Source organism: Papio anubis, chromosome 19 (genome assembly GCF_008728515.1).
Source record: "Papio anubis isolate 15944 chromosome 19, Panubis1.0, whole genome shotgun sequence".
Classification (NCBI taxonomy): Eukaryota; Metazoa; Chordata; class Mammalia; order Primates; family Cercopithecidae; genus Papio; species Papio anubis.
The window spans coordinates 69,071,687-69,094,859 of record NC_044994.1 but is presented as its reverse complement, the minus strand read 5'-3'; the positions used below and the strand labels follow the sequence as shown (position 1 = coordinate 69,094,859).

General features: G+C 49.4%; 1 protein-coding gene across 7 annotated transcripts in view; it reads left to right on the top strand.

Annotated features, from left to right (window-relative positions):
- MBP (myelin basic protein) overlaps positions 1-23,173 on the top strand; it is a 149,987-nt gene that overhangs the window by 124,377 nt on the left and 2,437 nt on the right. For 3 of the 7 annotated variants that reach the window (XM_009192935.4, XM_021929892.2, XM_021929890.2), the window contains 4 exons: positions 14,183-14,287; positions 15,713-15,748; positions 16,097-16,129; positions 19,597-19,716. In XM_009192935.4, the coding sequence (XP_009191199.1) occupies positions 14,183-14,287; positions 15,713-15,748; positions 16,097-16,129; positions 19,597-19,716 (294 nt within the window). Of the gene's footprint in view, positions 1-14,182; positions 14,288-15,712; positions 15,749-16,096; positions 16,130-19,279; positions 19,287-19,596; positions 19,717-23,173 lie in introns of all 7 variants that reach the window. The other 4 variants (XR_002518582.2, XR_002518581.2, XM_021929893.2 and 1 more) reach the window with 2 other exon arrangements.

Genomic DNA, 23,173 nt, shown 5'->3' with positions numbered 1-23,173 from the left:
CCACTGTCTTCCGTGGTTCCGAACAGACCACACAGATTCATCCCTGAGCTCTCTGGCTCTGAGCTTTTTCAGATTAACGTCTGAGCTGTCTGGTATCTGCATTTCCTGAGAGTGCCACAAGAATCAAATATTACCCTGGGAGGAAAAAAGAGGATAAAGCAAATTCATCCGCTCTTCACTCTTAGGACCACTGGTGAAACCATCGAAATGAACAGCGTAGGTTCCAAATGTCGCTCTGTGGATGTGTGCAAAAATCCACCACGTTCAACCTGGGAATTAAAGGAACAAGTACCAGGAGATACGTTGGCTGGTTGGTTTTCAGTCACATAGACAAAACAGGATGGTCCAGACAATGCATTCTGTCAGTCCTGAGGCACCACTTTCCACTGAAGGAGGGACTGACAGGCCCTTTGTTTTAATTACATAGAAATGCACCTTTTTTTTTTTTTTTTTTTTTTTTCTGAGACGGAGTCTCGCTCTGTCGCCCAGGCTGGAGTGCAGTGGCGCGATTTTGGCTCACTGCAAGCTCCACCTCCCGGGTTCACGCCAAGAAATGCACCTTTCAAAATGACAGAGAAAATTGGAAAATCTCATCTCATTAACTACACTTGCATTTATTGTATCCATCAGTGTTTACCAAAATAACTGGGAACTAATTTTCTAGTAAACAGCGCAATTGAAGCTTCCCTCATTCCCTAGACACTAACTGGCATATGTCATTGACTTTGTCTACAGATACTAGTTTATTTTTCTCATTTATGAGCCCATTGTTATTTCTAGCCAATAGCTTCATAACTTACTATAAGGTTAAGTCTACAAATTCTTGTGATAAACAAAATACAATTTAAAAATCCATTCTTCTCGGCTAGGCGCGGTGGCTCAAGCCTGTAATCCCAGCACTTTGGGAGGCCAAGAGGGGCGGATCACGAGGTCAGGAGATCGAGACCATCCTGGCTAACACGGTGAAACCCCATCTCTACTAAAAAAAATACAAAAAACAAGCCGGGCGAGGTGGCAGGCGCCTGTAGTCCCAGCTACTCCAGAGGCTGAGGCAGGAGAATGGCGTGAACCCGGGAGGCGGAGCTTGCAGTGAGTGGAGATCGCGCCACTCACTCCAGCCTGGGCGACAGAAAGAGACTCCGTCTCAAAAAAAAAAAAATCCATTCTTCTCCCTTCCCTTTTCCCTTTCTCCTATGACTACCCAGTGAATTTCCTCATAGGCCACTGAGTTTCGGGTGGGTAACGTGAGCCTCTCATCCTACATTCACTCCACAAGAGTCTCACTTGGCATGGAGTCTAAAGATCAAGCCCTAGACAGCTAGCAGACTCGGCAAGCAGGTCCCTGAACCTCTTTGCATCTCAATATTCAAATCTGTAAAATGAGTGGTGATGTGGGAACAGTGCTGCATGATGTTTTGGTTTACGATGCTCACACCTCATGTTTTAAAACCAAGACTCATTGCTTTCTCTGTTCTGGTTTTGCACTGAATCCTTTTGGGGACACAGGGAAAAAATGTACATTCCTAGAACTTGGACCAATTACTTAAGACAATGCCCATAAGGAAATCCCTACTGCATTTAGCCACTGGATGGTAGATGCTGCTCTCTGGGCATATTGAGATGCATCAACAGAGACATTTTTCTAATGTGTCATTCTACAATGACATCACGGACCACATGACAAAGGGAAGACCAGGCGTTTGCTAAGGCTCCACACCCAAGTGCTGACGGATGCATCTCTGTAGCAAAGGCCCTAATGGGAGGTGCAGGTGGAGAAAGCCAGGTGCACGGGACCCCGCCGTGATTGCCTCCATGAGAACGCACCATTCCAGGTTTACAAGAGGGCAGAGGTTTCCAGGTGGCAACTCCACATGGGGCCAACTTCCTGTGCTCCATCCCATCAGGTGGGAAAATGGGGCAGATGTTATCAGCACTCACTTGTTTGATCCACTTCCCAAAAACTGGCACACAATAGCAATGGGGAAACAATGTACTATCTGTTAATACGTGTGGTCTGAAAGAAGGCAGATCATCTCTAATGATAGAAGATGTTCTGACACGTGACTGTGTCAGTAAGAACACTATTGTAAGGGGAGGGTGAGATGAGCAGGAACTCTTTCTCATGGGCGTTTTTTTTTTTTTTTTTTTTTTTTTTGAGATGAAGTCTCACTTTGTCACCCAGGATGGAGTGCAGTGGCGCAGTCTCGGCTCACTGCAACCTCCGCCTCCCAGGTCAGGTGATTCTCCTGCCTCAGCCTCCTGAGTAGCTGGGATCACAGGTGTGCGCCACCACACCCAGCTAATTCTTGTATTTTAGTAGAGAGGGGGTTTTGCCGTGTTGGCCAGGCAGGTCTCAAACTCCTGACCTCAGGTGATCCACCCACCTTGGCCTCCTAAAGTTCTGGGATTACAGGTGTGAGCCACCACGCCTGGCCTCTTATGGGCATTTTCTTAATTAATCATCCAAGTTCTAGGAATGCACACTTCTCCTTGTGTCTCCAAAAGGATTCCATGTGAAACAGGAGTAAAGACCTCCAATCCCTCGCCCATCTGTTAAAACTGCAGAGTGCGTCTCCAACAGGCTCATTAGCTGCTGTGGACTGCGGGGAGCTGCTGGAGGCTGTCAGGCTACACTGGGCCAGTCTTCTGGGTAGGTGTATCTACACCTGTGTATCTAGTGATTTACTCTCAACCAGAAGAGAAACGCGGGCACACTCCAGCCTGGGATGGCAGGGGAGGAACCCAGGCCCCACGGGGCCCCGCATGGTCCCACTGGAGAATCAGTGAGCTTTAGGGTCCGGGCCAGTGAGCAGGGACCCGGGGAGCAGGGACCGCGTGGGTGGGGACCTGGGCAGGTTCAGAGCCCTAAACTCACTAGGCCTTCACGTGTCGACCTTGTGATCATTGATTCAGGGAAGCAATTAAATTCCTCTCTCGGACAATGAAGGAAGAGCTTGAACTCTTTTTTTCCCAACCACAAAACTCCAGGTACCAGTGAATATTAATCTTTTTTCAAATTAGTTGTAAACATTTCTTCTGAGAGGGACTGACTCCATCCACGTACCTCCTTTAGTAAAATCCGAATGGAAACGATGCTGCCAAGAAAAGCCTTGGCCCTGCAGCCGCTGATCTTCAGATGCATCGGGAGGCAACTCATCTGTTACTCCTCCCCGTTTAAGAACGCCCAGCCCCCCAGACCTTAAAACACATTGGCAAGCAGGGCGGGGGGTGGTGGAAACAAAACAGAACGAACAAACTCTTCCTGATTTCTGGAGAGAAACGGGCCCCAGCAGCAGCCTGGGTGCCGTGCTCAGGAGCTCCGCCTGCTGGTGATGAGGAAAACAGTTCTTCAAAAGTCATAGAATCAGGCTCATGGAAAAAGGAGTTTCTTTCACAAATAAATGGCCACCCATGGTCTTCCTCCCATGATTTTAAAAACTTTTCAGGAAAGTATTAGATTTACCAACCGAAAGTTTGTCATTTTGTTGTTGCTGTGTCAACCGTGATGAAAACCTGTACTGATAGGAAGAGGCTTCTGACACCGCTGAGTAAACCAAGAAAACTCAGGTGCAGAAAACGCTGTGTCTGGTATGATCACTTTGAACGGCATTTGCATATTTTGTCTGTGTTTTTGCACAAAGCCAGATCTAACAATGTGCTCATCAAAGTGTAAACCAGGGTCATCGTTAAGTGGTAGAATTTTCCCACAAACTTTCTTAACTTTCTTATTTCATGTGATATCTTTTTATGAGCATGTATTATTTTCCTAAACAATAGAAAATATTCATTTTTTAAAATCAGGTCATTTTTTAATTATTCACTTGTCCCAAGTATTCAGCTCCAAATAAGCCAAACATTTTGCAGAAATGTCCTGGCCTCATCTCTAGCTGCCAAAACGCAGACTGCAGGACGCCCCCCAGCGTCTGAGTCCACATCACCAGGTGCAGCCTCTGTCCATTTCTTATTTCATGGTGCAACTGACCACCTAGCTCTTCCTCTGCTTTTAATCACCTACAAAGAAAGTGCAGTACTTGAAACAGGTTGGGGATGGCCATGGAGACACAAATCTCAATGAATAACCAACATGTTCACAGTTTTGGCTTTTTTTAAACCTTAGTGTGTACAACTAAAAGTATATCAGGGAATTACTAAATGTGTGTCCTAAAAACTAAGCAGGCCGTGTGCAGTGGCTCATACCTGTAATCCCAGCACTTTGGGAGGCCAAGGTGGGCAGATCACTTGAGGCCAGGAGTTCAAGACCAGCCTGGGCAACATGGTGAAACCCGCCTCTACTGAAAATACAAAAATTAGCCAGTCATGCTGGTACGTGCCTGTAATCCCAGCTACTTGGGAGGCTGAGGTATGAGAATCGCTTGAACCCAGGAGGTGGAGGTTGCAGTGAACCAAGATCAGGCTACTGTACTTCACTTCAGCCTGGAAGACAGAGTGAGACTGTCTCAAAAAAAGATAAAAGAAAAAAAAAAAGAAAAAAACCCCCTAAACCTAACAGCAGGAATCCTTTCTCTCCTAGAGAGCCGAAGTTCAGCTCTCAGTTCACTTTCAAGATGACCTTATACAGCACAAGTGTTCCTGGGGCCGCGGCTCAGAACTTCCGATGGGACTGACGGGGGAAGCTGGGTTGCGAGGCTGGCTCAGGCCCTCAGCGGTCTCCTCCGGGAAGGCTTGAGTGTGGGCCACTCCCTTCAGCGTCCCCCGTGGCTGGTCTGGGAAGTGACTTGAGTTCACCTTCGCCCCCTAAGCGTTCCACCCAGCTTGCGTCTTCCCCTCACCTCCTCCTGTTGTTTCTTTAAGGCCTAGCATCTTCTCCCAGCTCCTCCCACCTAGGAACAGGTAACCTGTTTACCATAAGGTGTGACAGAATAAGTGCCCATTCCTCATAAATTGCAAAATAAACCTCCCAAAATACTGCTTTTAAAATCCGCTGACACCTTGCATTTATCACATTTCCTGCCCCTCTGGAAGCCGTGGAGGTGGTGGTGCATTCCTGCAATTGAACTGGGCAGGGTTTGTGGTGAGCAAGGGGCTGTGGGGTCAGTGAGGAAGGGGCCGAGGGGCTGCATGAAAGGACCACAGACCCGGATCGAGGATCCAGAAGGATGGGGCTGCTTCTGACCTTGCCTGCTGGCCCGTGTGACTGAAGCTGTATTGCATGGACCTGCAATCAGCTACTCGCTGGAAAGCGGGGCAGACACAGGGCTCCACTTCTCAGCCAAGCCATCCTAATACTGTGTGTACGTCTCATCTCGTAAATGTAAATGCACCTCGACCTTCAAAAGGGCGTCAGGGTCCCAGTGCTGTGTGCTGCTATTCCTTCGAAGAAGAAGGGAACCTTGGCCAGGCAGCTTTACCGCAGGCTGTTGGGGAAAGAAGGGTGGGGCGTTCGGGCATCTCTTCTGCGCGTCACCCGAGGGCATGGGAATGTCATGGCCAAATCAGATCAGCATCACTCGGGGGAGCCTGGGTCACTTAAAAGGTGACTCAGAACTACAACCAAAATGTGGACACAGCCCAGAAGTTCCAGAAGGGTGAATGGATGAGCAGAAAGCAGGCCGTGCATACGGTGCAGTGGATGTCGTTCAACCTAACAGTGGAAGGGAGTTCATTCGGGCTGCAGCACAGGGAGCCTGGAGGGCCCTGCGGTAAGTGTACTAAGCCATCCCCAGAGAACAGACGCTGCGTGGCTCCATGCATAGGAGGCCCCTAGGGTGGCCCAGTTCATAGAGACAAAGTGACCTGAATGCTGGGCCAGGGATGGAGAGTGAGTGTTTCATGGGAACCGGGTTTCAGTTCGGGAAGCTGGAGAGGGTCTAGAGAGGGATGGTGGTGACACATGATACAACAGTGTGAATGTGATGTATGCCACTGAATTGCACACTTAAAAATTGTTAGAATGGTAAGTTTTATGTTATGTGTATTTCACCACAATAAAAAATTTACCTTTTAAAGTGGCTCAGATGCAGCACCCGTCCACGCGGACCACGCGGTCCCCTGCCCGAGGTCATCGCCACCCTGAGGCGTGTCCCTGGGCTTTTCCTCCTGTGCTCAGCACAGAAGCTCTTTAGGAATATCAACGAAAACCCAGGTCTGGAGTCTCAGGAGACAACCAATGTGGAAGCTCAGCAGAGACTGATCTCGCAGGCTTTGCACTTTCCCAAGGTGGTTTCTTAGTAAAATTCTAGAACAGAACACTCAGAGAGCCTCTGTTTCAGTCCCATCATTTCACCCGGGAGGAACCAGAGCCCCAGGGCCCCAGGGACTTGCTCAAGGCCGCACAGGTGGCGTCAGGCCCGGCTGGAGCCCCCCAGCTCCCTGCAGCAAAGCTGTTTCACAAGACTGCCGTGGAGGGCTTTCGTTCCTCTGCCACCTTCTGTTTGCTGAGCTCCACTGTGTGAGTCAGATGCCAGAAGCTTTGGGGATCCCACAGAAGTTTTTCTTTTTTCCTCTGAAAGATTAAAATCTAGCTGAAGAGGGAAGATGCTTGCAGAAAGCTAAAAAGGACAATCCAATGCCAGATGAGGGTTGCAGCCAAAAGAGGCTATATTTTCCCAAAACAGAGACATTTGGATGGGGAGGACACTCTAGGCAAAGGTCAGGGAGCCCGCAGGAGCCCCGAGGCAGAAGGAGATGCCAACGCTCTCAGGGGAGACCCGAGACTGCCAATCCGAAAATTCGCACAGTGAAACAATGCGCGCATGAATTTCACTTCGGCTCTACAATGACAGGTCACGTTAAATGACCTTATTCTAGTTCACAAAATAATGAACAAAATGGGCTTGCTTTGGGAGTACAGTTCTATGAGTTGTGATGCACGTATGGATTTGTGTAGCTACCGTCATAATAAGGACACACAACCCCAAAGCCTCCCACCTCCCCTTCCCTCGTGGTCCACACTGTACCTTCCCCCATTCCCTACCCCCCAGCTCTGACCTCCCCCAATATAGGTCAGCCTTTTCCAGCATGTCATAGAAATAAGATCACACTGTATAAAACCTTTTAGAATGGCGGCTTTTACTCAGCAAGATTCCTTGGAGCTGCCTCTAGGCTGTTGCCTGTATCTAGAGTTTGTATTTTTATTGCCACATACTATTTCATGCCTGGATACAACACGGTGTGTTTACCCCTTCAGCCTCTCAAGAACATTCGGGTTGTTGACAGTTTTTAGTGAAATCTAGTGAGTTTAGCTGCTGTGAACATTCATGTACAGGTTATTGTGTAAATATAAGTTTTTATAAAAATTTAAATTACTTTTCCCTCAAAAGATGGGTGGCCAATATATTTGTTATAAAAACCGTTTACAAAAACATGTAATTTATCCTTTAGTATTTAAAGCAGGAAATGGAATTACAGGGTCACATGGAAAGTTTAGGGTTAACTTTCTAAGACACTGCCAAATTGTTTCCAGGAGTGACAGTTCGTGTTCCCAAGGTAATCCATGAGGCCTCAGGTGGCTCCATATCCCAACCAGCACTTGGGAATGTCGGCGGTTTTTATTTCAGCCATTCTAACGGTGCGGTATCACCTCACGGTTTTCATTTGTGTTTTCCTGATGCTGCTGATGATGTCCAACATCTTTTCATCTGCTTATTCACCCTCCCTACGTCCTCTTTGCTGAAGTGTTTATTCAAGTGTTTGGTCCATTTTTAAACCACATTGTTTGTTTTCTTCTGGTTGAGTCTTGAGAGTCCTTTACAGATTCTGCTTTCAAGTCCTTTGTTAGATATGTAATTTGCAAATATTTTCTCTCTGTATGTAGCTTGTCTTTTTATTCTCTTGACAGTGTCTTTTGTAAAACAAAAGTTTTTAAATTTGGATGAGGTCCAATTTGTCCATTTTTCCTTTCATAGATGATGTTTTGGTGTCAGGTCTAAGAACTTGTTGTCTACTCACAGGTCAAGAAGATTTTTCTCCTATGGCTACTTCTAAAATTTTATAGTTTTACATCATGAATAACAATCTATGATCTATTTTGAGTTCAATCGTATGTAAGGTGTGGATTGGGGTTAAAATGGTTTTTTGTGGTTGGTTTTTTTTTTTTTTTTTTTAAACATATGGATGTTGAATTGTTTCAATGCTGTTTTGTTTGTTGAGAAGACAGTTTTTTCCATTGAATGATCTTTGCCAGGAATTGGCTGGTCAGATTTGGGTGAGTCTATTTCTGAGCTCCATTCTGTCCATTATTCTACGTGCCTGTCCTTCTTCTAACACTACAGGTCCTCAGTTACCATAGCTGCATAGTCAATCTTAGAACCAGGTAATGAGTTTCTCTCACTTTATGTGTCCTTTTCACAATTGTTTGGCTATTTTTGCTCCCTTGGATTTCCATACAGTTTTAGAATCCACCTGTCTCTAAACAAAACCTTGCTGGAATTTGAATTGGAATTGCATTAAACCTGTAGATCAATTTGGGGAAAGAATCATAGTTTTACTATGGTAAGTCTTCTAATTCATGAACAGAGTATGTCTCTGTTTATTTAAGTTCTCTTTGATTTCTTCCACCGGCTTTTTCTAGTGTTAGCATTAAAGTTCTGTACCTTTTTGCTAAATGTATACCTAATATTTTGTTTCCTTGATGCTATTCTATATAATAATTTTTAATGTTGTTTAATTGTTCATTACTTGGCTATAGACATATAATTGACTAAATGTCCTATCAGTAATAGGTCATTACGTCTATGGTATAACAACACAAATATAAGACTGCTTCAAATTATCTGTGCAACTAATGATCTATGGCTAAAAGCCCAAGTCAGAATCCTAGTTCAGTCACTCTTCAATGCATCTATAACCGAAAAATGTGTATGATCTCATGATAACAATTCCATTCATGAAGACCAGTGTCAGTTCTGTATTAAAAGTGAACTAAACAGCCTACACGTTAATTCAGCAAACAGTTGATGCTCACTGCATTCTTAGTTCTGTGTGAGGACCACCAATAAACCAACTGCCTTTTTCATAGACTTTTCTGACCGTGATGATAGCTCCAAGAGCTCAAATAAAACCTACCAACACCATGTGTACCTCAAAAGATTTAAACTACCTTTTCCTCACCAGTGTAGTGACCAATATATTCATTATAACAGTCACTTACCAAAGTATATCATTTTTCTTTTATCATTTAAAGCTGGTATTCCTAATTCACATGTGAGGCATTATCTATGTAATTCTCCATTGAATCTCTGACAACATGGCAAGTTGTAAAATCCTCTGAGATCTGCATAGCGTGACTGAGCATTCACTTCTTTAAAATCCTGACCTAAGCCTAAGTTTTTTCTTTAGAAACTTAAAAAGTTTAAGGCATTTTTCTAGTTTAATCACAGGATGAGTGATTTAAAGGTCAACGATGTTTCTGTGACTCAAAATCCAAAGTTCAGCATCTAGAGAAATGGAGAAGTGGAGAAGAGGAGAAGTGGAGAAACGAAGAAGTGGAGAAATGGAGAAGTGGAGAAACGAAGAAATGGAGAAGTAGAGAAGTGGAGAAGTGGAGAAACGAAGAAGTGGAGAAGTAGAGAAGTGGGAGAAGTGAAGAAGAGGAGAAGTGGAGAAACGAAGAGGTGGAGAAATGGAGAAGGAGAATGAAGAAGGAGAATGAAGAAATGGGAGGAAGGATAGTGGAGAAGTGGAGAATGAAGAAGTGGAGAAGTGGAGAAGTGGAGAAATGGAAGGAATAGTGGAGGAAGGAGGAAATGAAGAAGGAGAGAAGAAGGAGGAAATGAAGAAGTGGAGAAATGGAGAAATGGAGAAGGAGAAATGGAGAAATGGAGAAGGAAGGAATGGAAGGAGAATGGAGGAAGGAGGAATGAAGAAATGGAGTAGTAGTGGAGAAGAATGGAAGAAGGAAGGAATGGAGAAGGGAGGAAATGAAGAAGGAGTAGTAGGTGGAGAATGGAAGGAAGGAGGAAATGGAAGTGGAGAAATGGAAGAAGTGGAGGAAGGTGGAGTAGTGGAGAATGAAGAAGGAGAAGAGAAGGAAGAAGTGGAGAAGTGGAGAAATGAAGAAATGAAGAAGTGGAGAAGTGGAGAAGCAGAGAAGTGAAGAAGGAGAATGGAGGAAGAAAAGAGAAGGAGAAAAGAAGTGGAAATGGATAGTGGAGAATGAAGAAGGAGTAGTGGAGGAATGGATAGTGGAATGAAGAAGGAGAAGTGGAGGAATGAAGAAGGAGGAAAGGATAGTGGAGGAAGGAGTAGTGAAGAAGGAATAGTGGAGAAGGAGAAGGAGGAAGGAAGGAAGAAGTGGAAATGAAAGAAGGAGAAGGAAGAAGGGTGGAGGAATGGAGAAGGAGGAAGGAGAATGGAAGGAAGGTGGAGGTGGAAATGGAGGTGGAGAAGGAAGAAGGAGGAAGGAAATGGTGGAGAAGGAAGGAGGAATTAGCGGAGAAGCGGAGAAGTGGAGAAGTGGAGAAACGAAGAAGTGGAGAAGTGGAGAAGTGGAGAAGTGAGAAACGGAAGAAGTAGAGAAGTGGAGAAACGAAGAAGTGGAGAAGCGGAGAAGTGGAGAAGTGGAGAAGTGCTACCCAAACACCAAGGGCAGCATGGCTTGCCCTAGACTGTGAGCTGTGTCAGTGATTTCAGCCCATTGGAGTGGAAGCTAATAAGTAACTTCGTCTGGTAGACATAACACTTAAAGATGTACGTCCTAAAGTTTAAACAATTTCCTGTCTCTTCCATTTTGTGTTTTGGTTCATAATTTTACACCCCCTCTCTCACGGTTTGAGGAGAAGGTACAAGGCTGGTTAGTGGTGACTAAATACAACTGGTGACTGAACGCAGAGAAGTATTCGATAAAAGATTACATGACACAAGGAGAATCAGAGAATTCCTTGGATTCTTGCAGAATTCACAGAGAGAATGAGTTGGAATACGAAGAATCAGGGATTTCTATTAGGACTCCAATGTCCCCGGCCCTTCTGACATACTCACGTTCAGAAGCCCACAGCACCCGCCTGGGAGGAAACTGAGCATGCAAACTCCACTCCTCTGTGCGTGAGAAGGTGGAGGTGTCAGTAAACAGAGGGGTACCCGCCTTGGAGCGCCGGCCACATGCAGAGCGCCAGTGGCCTTCTGTGAAGAGTCTGGGAGCTGCGCTCTGGGTCTGAGAGAGGTTGACAATCTCACCAGGAATGAGAATCGTTAACCAACAAGGGCACAAAATGGGAAAGACAACTAGTAAAATATGGAGTGCTGATCACTAAGAAATCCAAGGGATAAAATGGGATTTTTTTTTTTGGAGACAAAGTCTCGCTCTGTCATCCAGGCTGGAGTGCAGTGGCGCAATCTCAGCTCACTGCAACCTCCACCTCACAGATTCAAGCAATTCTCCTGCCTCGGCCCCCTGAAGCTGGGACTATAGGCACACGATGCCAAGCCTGGCTAATTTTTTGTATTTTAGTAGAGATGGGGTTTCACCATATTGCCCAGGCTGGTCTCAAACTCCTAACCTCAGGCAATCTGCCCGGCTCGGCCTCCCAAAATGCTAGGATTACAGGCGTGAGCCACCACGCCCAGCCAAAATGGGATCCCTCATGCATTCAAAACCTCTCAGGCAGGAATTCTGTCTGCTTCACTTTTGCGGTATCTTCAGAACGTGGACCATGCCTGGCCCCCGGCATTTAGTTGGGAAGTAATGAGGCCCCGGGCAGAGAGGGACGAGCAGCTCATGGTTACGCCGTGCTGTGCCTGCAACTCTGTCACAGGGGAGGCCACAGGCAAGGGGTGCAAAAAACAGAGCTCGCAGTGCTGAGCAGGCCCTGTGCATGGGAGATGCCTTTGCCCTGGGCCCTGAGGAGGTTCCAGAGGGGAGAAGGAAGGGCCTTGTGGACAGAAAGGACCCTGCGCAAGGCCCAGGGCAGGGGATACGCAGCCCGTCCATATGGAAGATGGGCGGGGCCAGGGCATAGGCGCGTGACCCAGGGCAAGGGATGGATGCTAGGCAGCCAGGGCAGGTGGGAGGAGAGCTGAGGCTGGGGCTCCGGCTCCTGGCAGGACTGCAGCCAGAGCGAAGGGCCCTCAGAAGCGCCCAGAGTAACAGGGCTCCCGCTGTGGGCAAGGGCGGCCACGGGACACTGGAAGGAGAGGGACATCCGCGTTGCTTCTGTTTCAGGAAGCTTGCTCTGCTCTGGGTGCTGAACGCTGGGAAGGTGGACAGGAAGCCTCCCCACATTAGGGCCCAGGGAACGAAGAGCTTTGGCTTCCCCCTGAAGGATGGGCAGGGCAGGGAGCATCACAGGCAGCAGGGGAGCTGTTAGTAGTCTGGGGGTGAGGGCAAGAAACGTTTGAAACAGGGGTCCCCAACTCCCAGGCCCTGGACTGGTACTGGTCTGTGGCCTGTTAGGAACTGAGGCACACAGTAGCAGGTGAGCGGTGGTTGAGTGAGATTATCTCCTGAGCTCTGCCTCCTGTCAGGTCAGCGTTGGCACCAGATTCCCATAGGAGAGCAAACCCTACTGGGAACGGCGTGTTCGAGGGATCGAAGTTGTGCACTCCTAATGAGAATCTAATGCCTGATGATCTGAGGTGGAACAGTTTCATCCCAAAACCATTCCCCCACCCCCATCCATGGAAAAATTGTCTTCCATGAAACCCATCCCTGGTGCCAAAAATGTTGGGAACCGCTGCTTTGAAGAGGATCGAGTAGGGAAGGAGGGCAGAAGAAAGAGTCCAGTGCCAGCAAAACTTCAGACCTGATGTGTGCTGTGTGGAGACCCCCATTTGGGCTCAATGTTCATCTCTGAACATTGAAACACTGCACACTCTGCAAACATTGTCCTTTGTGGCTGCAGCATGCAGTTATCACCCACTGAATTCCACCGTTCCGTGCACTACTGTAAATCCCAGAGAAGCGCACTTTAGGCCTTTGGTGGCAAAACTGTCTTCTGAACAACAAGGGGTCCTCCCAATCAATGTGCACAGAGCTGAGAGACTGGAGGGAAATGCTTCCATTGACTTCAGTGCATTTAACTGATCTGCTTCCGCTGTGTTCTGTGTTGACGGGGCGCAGCCAGAATGCTGGGGCCAGAGCTCCTCTGACCTCCAGAAATTCGATCCTGCCTGAGGTGTGGGCTCTTTACATGCAGGCTGTTTCTGAACAAGTAGGATCTGGGAGCCACAGTGAGAAAGTGAGGGGGAAATTGACGAAATCAATCTCGCAAGCTCCTCCTGAGTCCCTTTCCTTTGCTTTTCTGAGAACTCGTGGTCGGCCCTCTTGCCTGGTGCGTGTTCACTGCTGTTGGGCCTTTGCAGTTGAACTGGGAGCCAAGCAGACAATGCATGAAGTCTGCAAGAGCTGCAGCATCCCTGCGTCCCCTGTGACCCCTTCGTCCCCTGTGACCCCTGTGACCCCTGCGTCCCCTGTGACCCCTTCGCCCCCTTCGTCCCCTGCGTCCCGTGACCCCTGCATCCCCTGTGACCCCTGCGTCCTCTGTGTCCCCTGCGTCCCCTGTGACCCCTTCGTCCCCTGCGTCCCCTGCCCCCTGGGCACATGGCTCTTCCCTTCCCTCCGCTGTGAGCTAAACTCTTGCAGCACTTACCAATCCGTATCTTCTATGCAATCTCTACCGACCTGGAATGTTCTGGTTCTGTTGATTACCAGTCGGCCCAGGGCACTCACGCCCAGCCGTTCCTCCCTCTCCACTTCCTCTTACTCGAGATGTAGAAGTGATCGTCCTGAATCAGGCCAGTGCCGGGGTGGCATGAGACACTTACTTTGAGAAGCGGAGACCAGCTCATGTTACGCAGCCGCGTCAAAGCCCATGAGCCTCATGCTGTCGTGTGCTTTTCTGTGTCTTCCCCGAGCATTTTCCTGTATTCAACCCAGAAGCCTGTGGATAATAACATTTTTCTCTCAATGCTTTGCCGAACCTGACCCTATCTCAGATGGAATCCCTCTTGAGTTACCGTCACGTCACCTCTATTTGCTTACACACCTTCATGAGAACCACCCACTAAGTCGGTGATAGAAATCTCTGCCCAGCAAGTCGCACACCCAAACCCGCTGCTGCCAGCCCGTAGCTGCCCCGGCTGTGTCTGGTGGCTCAACTGCAGCCTCCTAGTAGAAAGCCCTTAAAAAATCCAGATCACAAAGGAGGAGAGATCCAGCTTCCCTGAGGGGGGACAAGACGCAGGGACTCTGGACTTGTCCTGAGGTCACTGCTCCTCTGTCTTTCAGGACTCACACCACGCGGCAAGAACTGCTCACTACGGCTCCCTGCCCCAGAAGTCACACGGCCGGACTCAAGATGAAAACCCCGTAGTCCACTTCTTCAAGAACATTGTAAGTGACGATCTGTGGGAAGAGGTATCAACTGTGAGGGGAGGAGGGGTGCTGGCCGCTGCTGTCACGCACACAGGACATTCATATGTTCGGGGGTGGCACCGGGGCCCTCATCAGGGTGAGGCTGGCCGGGGAACTCCCCCCTCGCACCTGATCACGAGTTCCAAACAAGCACTTCCTGCCACGGATTGCATGGTACCCTCTGTGAGTTCTCCAGACAGCTCACTTCTCTTGAGATTAGACTCCCATGTAACGCTTAGCCCAAAAACACAGGCTTTGCAACCCATAGAGGGCTCTTGCCATGGGCTGGGAGGGGAGGGGGCAGCAGAGAGCGCACAGGGCAATTTTAGGGCAGCGAACCTGCTCTGAGAGGCTGCAGTGGTGTCTGAAGAGCACGCACTTGTCCAAACCCGTAGAATGCACGGCACCGAGAGACCCTGATGCTGTGTTGCTAATAAGGGAAACTGTTTGGGGTATGTAGAAACTAGTTTCTGCACAGTTTTTCTGTAAACCTAAAAGTGCCGTGCAAAACGAAGACTTATTAAAAACAATAAAACCACAGGCCTCTAATTCCAAGATCTCAGTGCAGCATTTTATGGTCGTATTTGATAAGTGCGTTTAGGAGCTGCAGACCTGGGGGCATCCCCTTGGAAGCTCTGAATGTCAGAGGACCTGCTGCTTCCAGCCCCTGAAAGGGCTCACAGTGAGGCAAAGTTCGCGGCCTCCATCAATGAGGGCGGGTGAGCATCATCCCTGTGTCCCAGGATGGGCCCATTCCCCAGCTACGGAGCCTCTGGGAGGCGTTTTCCGTTCTCTGAAGCACTTTCTGAGTGCCCTGGAGGATCTGCATCATCTAGAATATTTCCAGTCTCAGGTCTATACTTCTTGACCAACTAGGACAGAAATGGGGAGGCTGGGCGTCCAGGTGCTTCTGACGGTGATGGGTGCTGGCCACCCTCGGCGGGCAGGCGTCCAGGTGCTTCTGACGGTGGTGGTTGGCTACCCTCAGCGGGTGCAGGATACCGGTACTTGACGGTGGTAGGGGCGCCGGGCTCCTCGGGCGGCATACCGGTGCTTCTGACGGTGGTGGGTGCTGGCCACCCTCGGCCGGCAGGCGCCCGGGTGCTTCTGACGGTGGTGGGTGCTGGCCACCCTCGGCCGGCAGGCGCCCGGGTGCTTCTGACGGCAGGGTGCTGGCTTACCCCCGGCGGCAGGCTCGGTGCTTCTGGACGGTGGTGGGTGCTGGCCACCCCGCGGCAGGCTCGGTGCTTCTTGACGGTGGTGGGTGCTGGCTACCTCGGGCGTGGCAGGCGCTCGGTGTTTGACGGTGGTGGGTGCTGGCCACCCTCGGCGGGCAGGCGCCGGGTAGGAGATGGGCAGCCGCACGGGGCTCCCGATGCAGCCCATGGTTCTCTGTCTTTCCAGGTGACGCCTCGCACTCCACCCCCATCGCAGGGAAAGGTAAGACCTTGGAATGTTTTGATTAGTCATCACTTTACTGATAGACCTTCTCTAAAATCCCGTAACGTACCAAAGAGAGAGCTAGGCTCAGAGCTACCTGAATTCATCCCAAAACGAGTTGCCTTGCGGCTGCCAAGTAGAACAGGTCGGCAGATCCATGCACCCTCCTGCCTCTCCCACCGCTGCACAGCTGCTGGGGCCCTGAGCCTGCAGCCCCCTCGGAGCTCCGGGTGGAACCTGTTTTTACCACCTCAGCTCTACCGTGCTTTCATTGTGTTTCCCGTTTATTGAAAGGCCTTTCCCTTCACTGACCACCATGTCATTATTTCTTTGTTCTTCCTCATGCAGGGGAGAGGACTGTCCCTGAGCAGATTTAGCTGGGTAGGTGATGAACGCACTTCCATCGGCTTCCTCTTCCATCCCGGTCCTCACAGCCCCGCGACTTTTGTGTTCTGCTCTGTTTCGGTTGCTTCCTGGCCCCCTTTTCTCTCCTCTCAAGACCTCTCTGCCCACAGCTGGGATCGGGCCACCTTCTCTTCCACTGGGGAAGTGAAACGTGGTCTTCGCTTCTGGCAGGTCCAGTCTCTTGCTTCTGTGCCTGGGACCTGGCCCTGCAAGGCCAGACCATCTTCTCCCAAAGGGTTCCCAGGAGACGTGACTGGTCTCCCTCCCATGGAGGGAGCAATACCTTGTCCGAGAAAATGTTTAACTTCTTCCAACCCAACCAATGCGAGAAACAAGTCCCAGGAACCCGCATGTGGAAGTGGGACTGGCTGGCCCATCTCAGTAACCCCAGATGCTGACACTGGAAAAATGATTCTGCTAATGAACAGAAAAATAGGCTCTATATAGAGTAGCTGGATTTATAACCTCATTAATCCAAAGATTTTTGTTTTGTATGTGTTTTAATAATAAAAAACATAGATATCAAGCCATCCAGAAAATCTTCCTTAGGCATTTTAGGCTTGTTAATGCTGAACGCAAACTTTCAAGGAAGGTTTAAAATGGCCAATTTGAAATTTCTAGTGAACGAATTTGGTGTCTGAGCCAAATTAAAATGCCAATCATTATATTCTAACCAAACTTATAGACTTTAGTTACTAGCAAATATCAGATATGATTCTTACTGTATAAAAGTTTTAATTTTAGAATAAAATGGAGGAATAACCACTAACATATCATAGACAGGTTGTATTTGTCTCCAAACTGCAACGCCCTCACACTCTACAACAGAGCCGGTCTACACCTTCTGCTCAGTTAATAAGCATCATGTAAATGAATGAATACACTTTAAAAGAAAGGCAACCAGGAGAAAGAACAGGAAGAAAGAACTGGAAAAGAAGACAGAAAGAAGGTGGGAAAGAGGGAGGAAGAGAGGGAGGAAGGGACGGGACACTAGAGAGAAAGGCAGAGAAAAGATTCCATGAGGATCGCACCTCAGTCCCACACACGATTGAACTGAATTAGGAACTAAGATATTTACTGAAATATTTCCTATTAATGCATATTCGACTTGCTTTTTCTGACCTAATGAATTTGCAAAATGATGACAGTCACGTAGCAAATGTACATGGACTAGTACTCACGGACAATTAATTTTTTATTTTCTATGCCAGCAGGAGACAAAGAGGATAGAAGAAGGAAATTCATTTTTGACCCAGAAATCTTATTTTAGCTACTGCTTTATCTGCTCTTAATTTTCTAGGAGTGGACTTTGGGGCCATCGTGCAGGATCCTCCCCGAATGGGGAGCGATGGGGGGCCGTGCACAGGCCACTCCACCCAGCAGCTAACAAGAAAAACCCCTGCATTCTTCCCCGCATCTCTCCTTTTGGGGTCCTACTAATGTCTGTTGAATTTCTCTTTTTTCCAAAGCAAAACCCTTCTCTGCATGTTGTCTGCTTGTCTGTTTCCCAGAGCCGCAGGACTCTCTCCTTGTCTGGAGTTCCGGAGAGCCCCACTTTCTCTTTCTAAACTGTGTTGTGTGTTTCCCGGTACATTCTAGGTTGCCCAAAGATAAACATGACTGAGGATTTGAAAGGAGGAAAGGCCAAGCAGATTATTAATCTGAAAGTCAGTCCCCAGATTTAGTTCTCGAAAACTCTTTATTTTTGGAGACAAGCAATAGACTAGGACAGAATGACTTAGCGCTGGCAGGGGAAGCGGCTCTCTGCCATGTAGAGCTGACAGCCTGGCCTCCCGCACCCTCTGCCATCAGGGAGTGAGCGCAAACCTGGAAACATCTGGGATGCAAGGGCGAGGCTGGCTGTCCCCTCGTGCACGGTGCTTAGACCTTCTTGCCACACATCCCCTGTCCCTCACCTCACTGGATAGCCCCTGAATCAACTGTTCACACAAAAACAGCTGCCTGGCTCTGAGCGGCCGTGCTGGCTCCCAAGCACAGGTTGAATGAAAAGAAAACTGTACAAGTAGCATGTAGGGTGGGAAGCGCCCAGCAGAGGCTGTGGGTGCAGCCAGGTGCTCTGGAAGCCTGGAGCCCTCTGGCGTCATCTTCCTCACCTCTAAATAAGAGATGGGCTAGGTTGCTCAAGGTCCTCCCTGTCCTAAAACACTTCAATGAAATGGAAAAAAGGCTGCAGGCTGATGGAGGGGGGACAGTTTGGTTTGGTCTCCACAAGTCTTCAGGAAAGGGCACCAGGAGAGTCTCCCATTTCTTGTTGGCAAAACGTAAAGTGCAGTCTGGACCCTGTCCGTTGAGTAGAGATTCATGAGACCAACCAAGATGCCACCCTGAAAAGCTAACAGCACAGTCGGCCTTCCCACAGACAGTGCACCCACCGTGGGAGGACACTTCACCCCCGGGTGTTAACGTCCACCGCGTCCAGACTCCACAGCGAGCTCCTTCCGTTCCTCCCCGTGTTTGCAGTGGAGTTCCCACTTCCATAACGACAGCTGGCACCAAAGCCCAGAGTTGGCAGCCTCCACTGAGGAGCATGTTCTCGCACAACCCCATTGTGTAGATGAGGAAACTGAAGCTCAGAGAGGTTCCTGCCCTTGCCCAAGGCCACACAGCTGGAGGAGCTAGAAAGGTGCTAGGGGAATGGGAGGAGACACTGTCCCGCTGCTGCCAGGACGCAGCTGCCCCCCGTGCCAGCCAGGCCTGCCTCCTCCCTCTGTCCAGTTCAGCAGCCCCGGGCTCCTGGCAGGGGCCTTGCTCCCAGTCCGAGCTATGGCCAAGGAGACTGATTCCTGCTCACGCCTGGGAGAGAGCTCAGGATTTTGTCTCAAAACCTTATGAAAGATACGAGGCTCGACATTTCACTAAGGCCAAGGACTCTCGATTTCCCAGACAGATCCTAGAACCACAGGGCCCGTGTGACCAGAATCCAATCTGTGCAAATCAATCAGCAAAAGGAGCCCCCAGGAAAGGGCGCAGGCCAGGGCCTCCAGGGACTGGCACCTACACACCTCACAGCCCCCCAGGGTCCGAGTCCTCCAAACACGTGTAGGCAGGAGCCTCCTTACCTTGATTTGCTTGATGTTTGCTAATCTTCTCTTGAACACCCCACAGCGTGAAGGTAAGTAACTGTTCCCTAAATGATTTAGATCCTTAAAATATGTGTGTTTGGGCCGCATTATCTCATGAGAGAGCCTCCGCCCAAACCAGAGCGCTCCTCTCTCTGCGGCCAACACCCTGGTAGACCTGGGGGAGCAGCCTCTCCCGCCCCCACCCCCTCAGCGCGGTGCTGGCCCGTGGCTCCTGAACCACTCACCAGTCCAGTCCAGGGCCTGGGCCCTTCCCCGGGGCCCTGGTGGCAGCTCCCAGTGGCTCAAGCAGCCTGCCCAGCACTGCGGGTGGAGGCTGAGCTCTGTGGTCTTTTCTTGCAGGGGGCCGAAGGGCAGAAACCAGGATTTGGCTACGGAGGCAGAGCGTCCGACTATAAATCGGCTCACAAGGGATTCAAGGGAGTCGATGCCCAGGGCACGCTTTCCAGAATTTTTAAGCTGGTAAGGTACCCCCTACTCAGCTCCACTGAGCGGGGACTAAAGGGTCCCAGACTCCCCAGCTGAGCTGAGCACAAGGGTGGCTGCCGCCTCTGACTCAGCCGCACTGTACCCTGGGCGTGCTCTGGCCCAGCGGGCATGCAGGGGCTCAGGTGGCATTGCCCACTCGCATTTACGTGCGGGTTTCCTCCGAGATGCATGTGGGGCCGGAGGCACCTGAGGAAGGGCTGCGCCTGGGCTGGTTCAGGGGCCCTGGAGCAGGCAGCTGACCTTGACTCCGGGGCAGGGCCCAGCTGGAATCCAACTTGCCCATGCCCAGGGGTTGGAGCCCTCAGAGAGTAAGCAGGAACCAAGCAGACGTGGGTGTTGGGGGAGGTCCCTGGAGCCACGGGAGGGGATGCCCAGGAGACCTCAGGGAGTGGGGAGTGGCCCGTTGGCTCATGAGGACCTGGAACCAGACCCAGGACGAATGCCACGCCCGTTGTTTGTGAGCCGTGTCTCTGAGCCTCGGTTTTCTCATCTGTAAAATAGAGGTAACCCACCCACTCAGCTCACAAACTCGCTGTGAAAGTAAAAGGTAGTGACAAACACAAAACGCGCTGGCAGGTGCGGGGCTCAGATTCCTTAGATAAGCAGTCACCTTTATTATCGTTAAACGTCACCCAGAAAACTGGAACTCTTAGACAGCTGCTCTCGTGAAGCAAACGGGGAGGCACATGAAGCTCCAGGCAGGGCTGGGAGAGAACCGCGAAGCCAGACAGCCTGGGAGTCCCCCCGAGGCACCTGCGTTTGCATTTTCGTCTTGGAGGAGACCAGGCCTCTGGGGGGCCTCCCCGGGGTGCAGAGAGGACGGTCTTCCTTGGTGTGTAACATACTCATTGATTCAGTGACCTCACCTTTGACTCCATGTATTTATTGAGTCTGGATGTGCAGTGTGCTCTGCCCAGCAGCTGGGATCCACATGGGCACAGACACGATCCCCCCGCGTCCTCGGTGAGTGCAGAACCTCTGCCATGAGCCTCAATTCTGGGAGGTTCTGTGGACAACAGGCGATTCATGGCACAGCCCAAGATCTTAAGGATAGCCGGTCTTAGGAAAAGCTTTTAATATATGAAGTGAGCAGTGAGTAACTGAGCTGCTTACTTGCTTTATGTCAGATAAAGTGGTAAGCAGGATCCACTCCTCAACGTAAATTCTGAGTAAGAAAATAAATTCTCCAAATATTCAAGTCTCAGGGCCATCATGCTGTACACTGCCGCAGTTCTGGGGTGTGGCCACAAGAGGGCGGAGATGAGGCTCCCCGGGGAGCAGTGTCTGAACCCAGCACTGCAGTCAGGACGGCCCCGCCCCACCTGGCCAGTACCGCACCTGCCTCTGAATTGCCTGGGATGCACGCCCGGACCCCTGTCTGGGCTCTGCCACAGGCTCACTGAGTCAGAATGTCCAAGGGTGAACTAGGTGTTGCCAGTTGTGATGGTTTTGCAGACACCGTGCTCACCTGGGAAACACGGATTCATCCCATGCGGATAACTAATTCCTCCACTGCCAGCTTAAGGACTGTGAGACACACCGAGAGAGTTGAGTGCTGGCTCAGAGTTGATGGGATGGCCCAGATGAGTGAGGGGCCCCATTTAGCAAATATTTCCTTGCAATATACACAAGGCTTACAACCAGTCACTCGAAATGCTTGCAAGGCCAGAGCTTACCAAGACCACCCTGAGGAACAGAAAGCTGCATTTAGATCTGCATGTTTACTGTGTGCAAATATAACCAATGTACTACACGCATGTGTTTTCTTAAATAAGTTCAGTATTTTCCCTGAATTTTTTTGTAAGCAGCTTTTAAAAATTATTTAATTTCCGTAGAGTTCAAGGGAAGCATCGATGTATCAAAGCAAATTGCAAATCATATGGTTGTGATTAAATTTTACTGCATAAAAAGTTCATAACTGGCCTACTATGGCCGTATGGCCGAATGAGTTGACTTGGAGCAGTTCCAATAGATTAATAAATCACAGCTCCTCCAGAAATGAGGGGTTTAGAGGCAGGCAGGTGGAGAGGACAGGAACTTCATAGCATTTAATGTCATTTTACCATCTTTCTGTTCTTTCTGGTGCTGTTGGAAATCAGTAGTGAGAGGAAAAGACTCAAACCTGGAAGTGTAGCATTGTCGGTAGGAACTGGGTAGAAAAAACTATGCAGGTCACCCCATTACTCGGAAACCACATGGGAACATCATCGGAGCCTCCTGTTTCCATGTGCATTAACTTCCACGAACATACATGTGAACGTTTTCCCACCTGCAGTGTTGCTGTGGAGTTGTGGGGCGTCAAAGTGGAGGCAACAGTATCTGCCTTTTGCAGTAGGTTCTGTTCTTTTCCTGTCCTGAGAGAGGAGGTCAGTCTAACCCTCACCTTGTGACTTCAGTCTTATCCTGACCTGAGCCCAGGGCGGATCAGATGCGTAGATCATGCGACTCCAAGTTGCAAGACACATAATAGAGAGAAGCGTGACTGCTGCATCCACGCAGGCTCTAATCCTGGCTCGCTCGGGCTGGCTGAGCTTTGGCTCCTGGGCTGTAAAGAGAGGATGATAGGAACACCTACTCCAGGGGGTGCCGTGAGCACAAAAGAGAAAATGGGGAAAAATGGGTTTCCTGCATGGTCAGTGCTCAACAAATTGTAGGTTTAATGATAAAAAGTGAAACCAACATGCCCACCATTTTCAATGTCGAAAGTTAAGAGGGTATCTCAGTGATTCACCTTGCCAGAGGCTGTAGGGAACTTCCTCCATTTCAGCACAGAAGCACCTTGTTTCATAGGACAATGGTTCTACCACTTTCCAGGAAGTCCAAAGGCTGACCTCTTGGAAATGCAGCAAAAGGTGAGGTGCGTGCTGACTTCTGGGCTACTCCAGAGGGCAGCTCCAATGCCAGGGATGTTCAAGTTAAGCCAGAATCAAACAGGAAAAAACCCATGCTCCTGAGGGAGAGGCTGGCCCTCAAAGGGCAGGGCCCTGCACCTGTCAGCCCCCAGGCCAGCAGGAGGCCTCCGCCATATGTGAGAAAGCCCCGTCTTGGGAGGGAAATCGCACTAGATGGTTCCTAAGGCAGTTTCGCAGGCTAGAATTTCATAAACGTTTTCACTTGTGAAAACAAAAATCCCTTAAGTGAGTTGTTCAACCACAACATAGAGGCTTGTTTATAATGCTAAGTATGTACTTGGAAAACCCCCCAAGAAATCAGAACTGTCGCCTTGGTCTGTTAGTTGCGTTATTTGTAAGGATTCTTGGCGTCCGCACTCTGGTTATGCATTTACTGGGCAGTGTGGAAGACATAGAATTAGATGAGGACAGTGTTAGTTCATTGCTGATCAGCCACAGTGAAGAGCATATTTCTTTTCTGTCTTGCTTTCTGGGGACTCTTCACCAAAATTGATCATTTCATAAAAGGGGAAACCCAA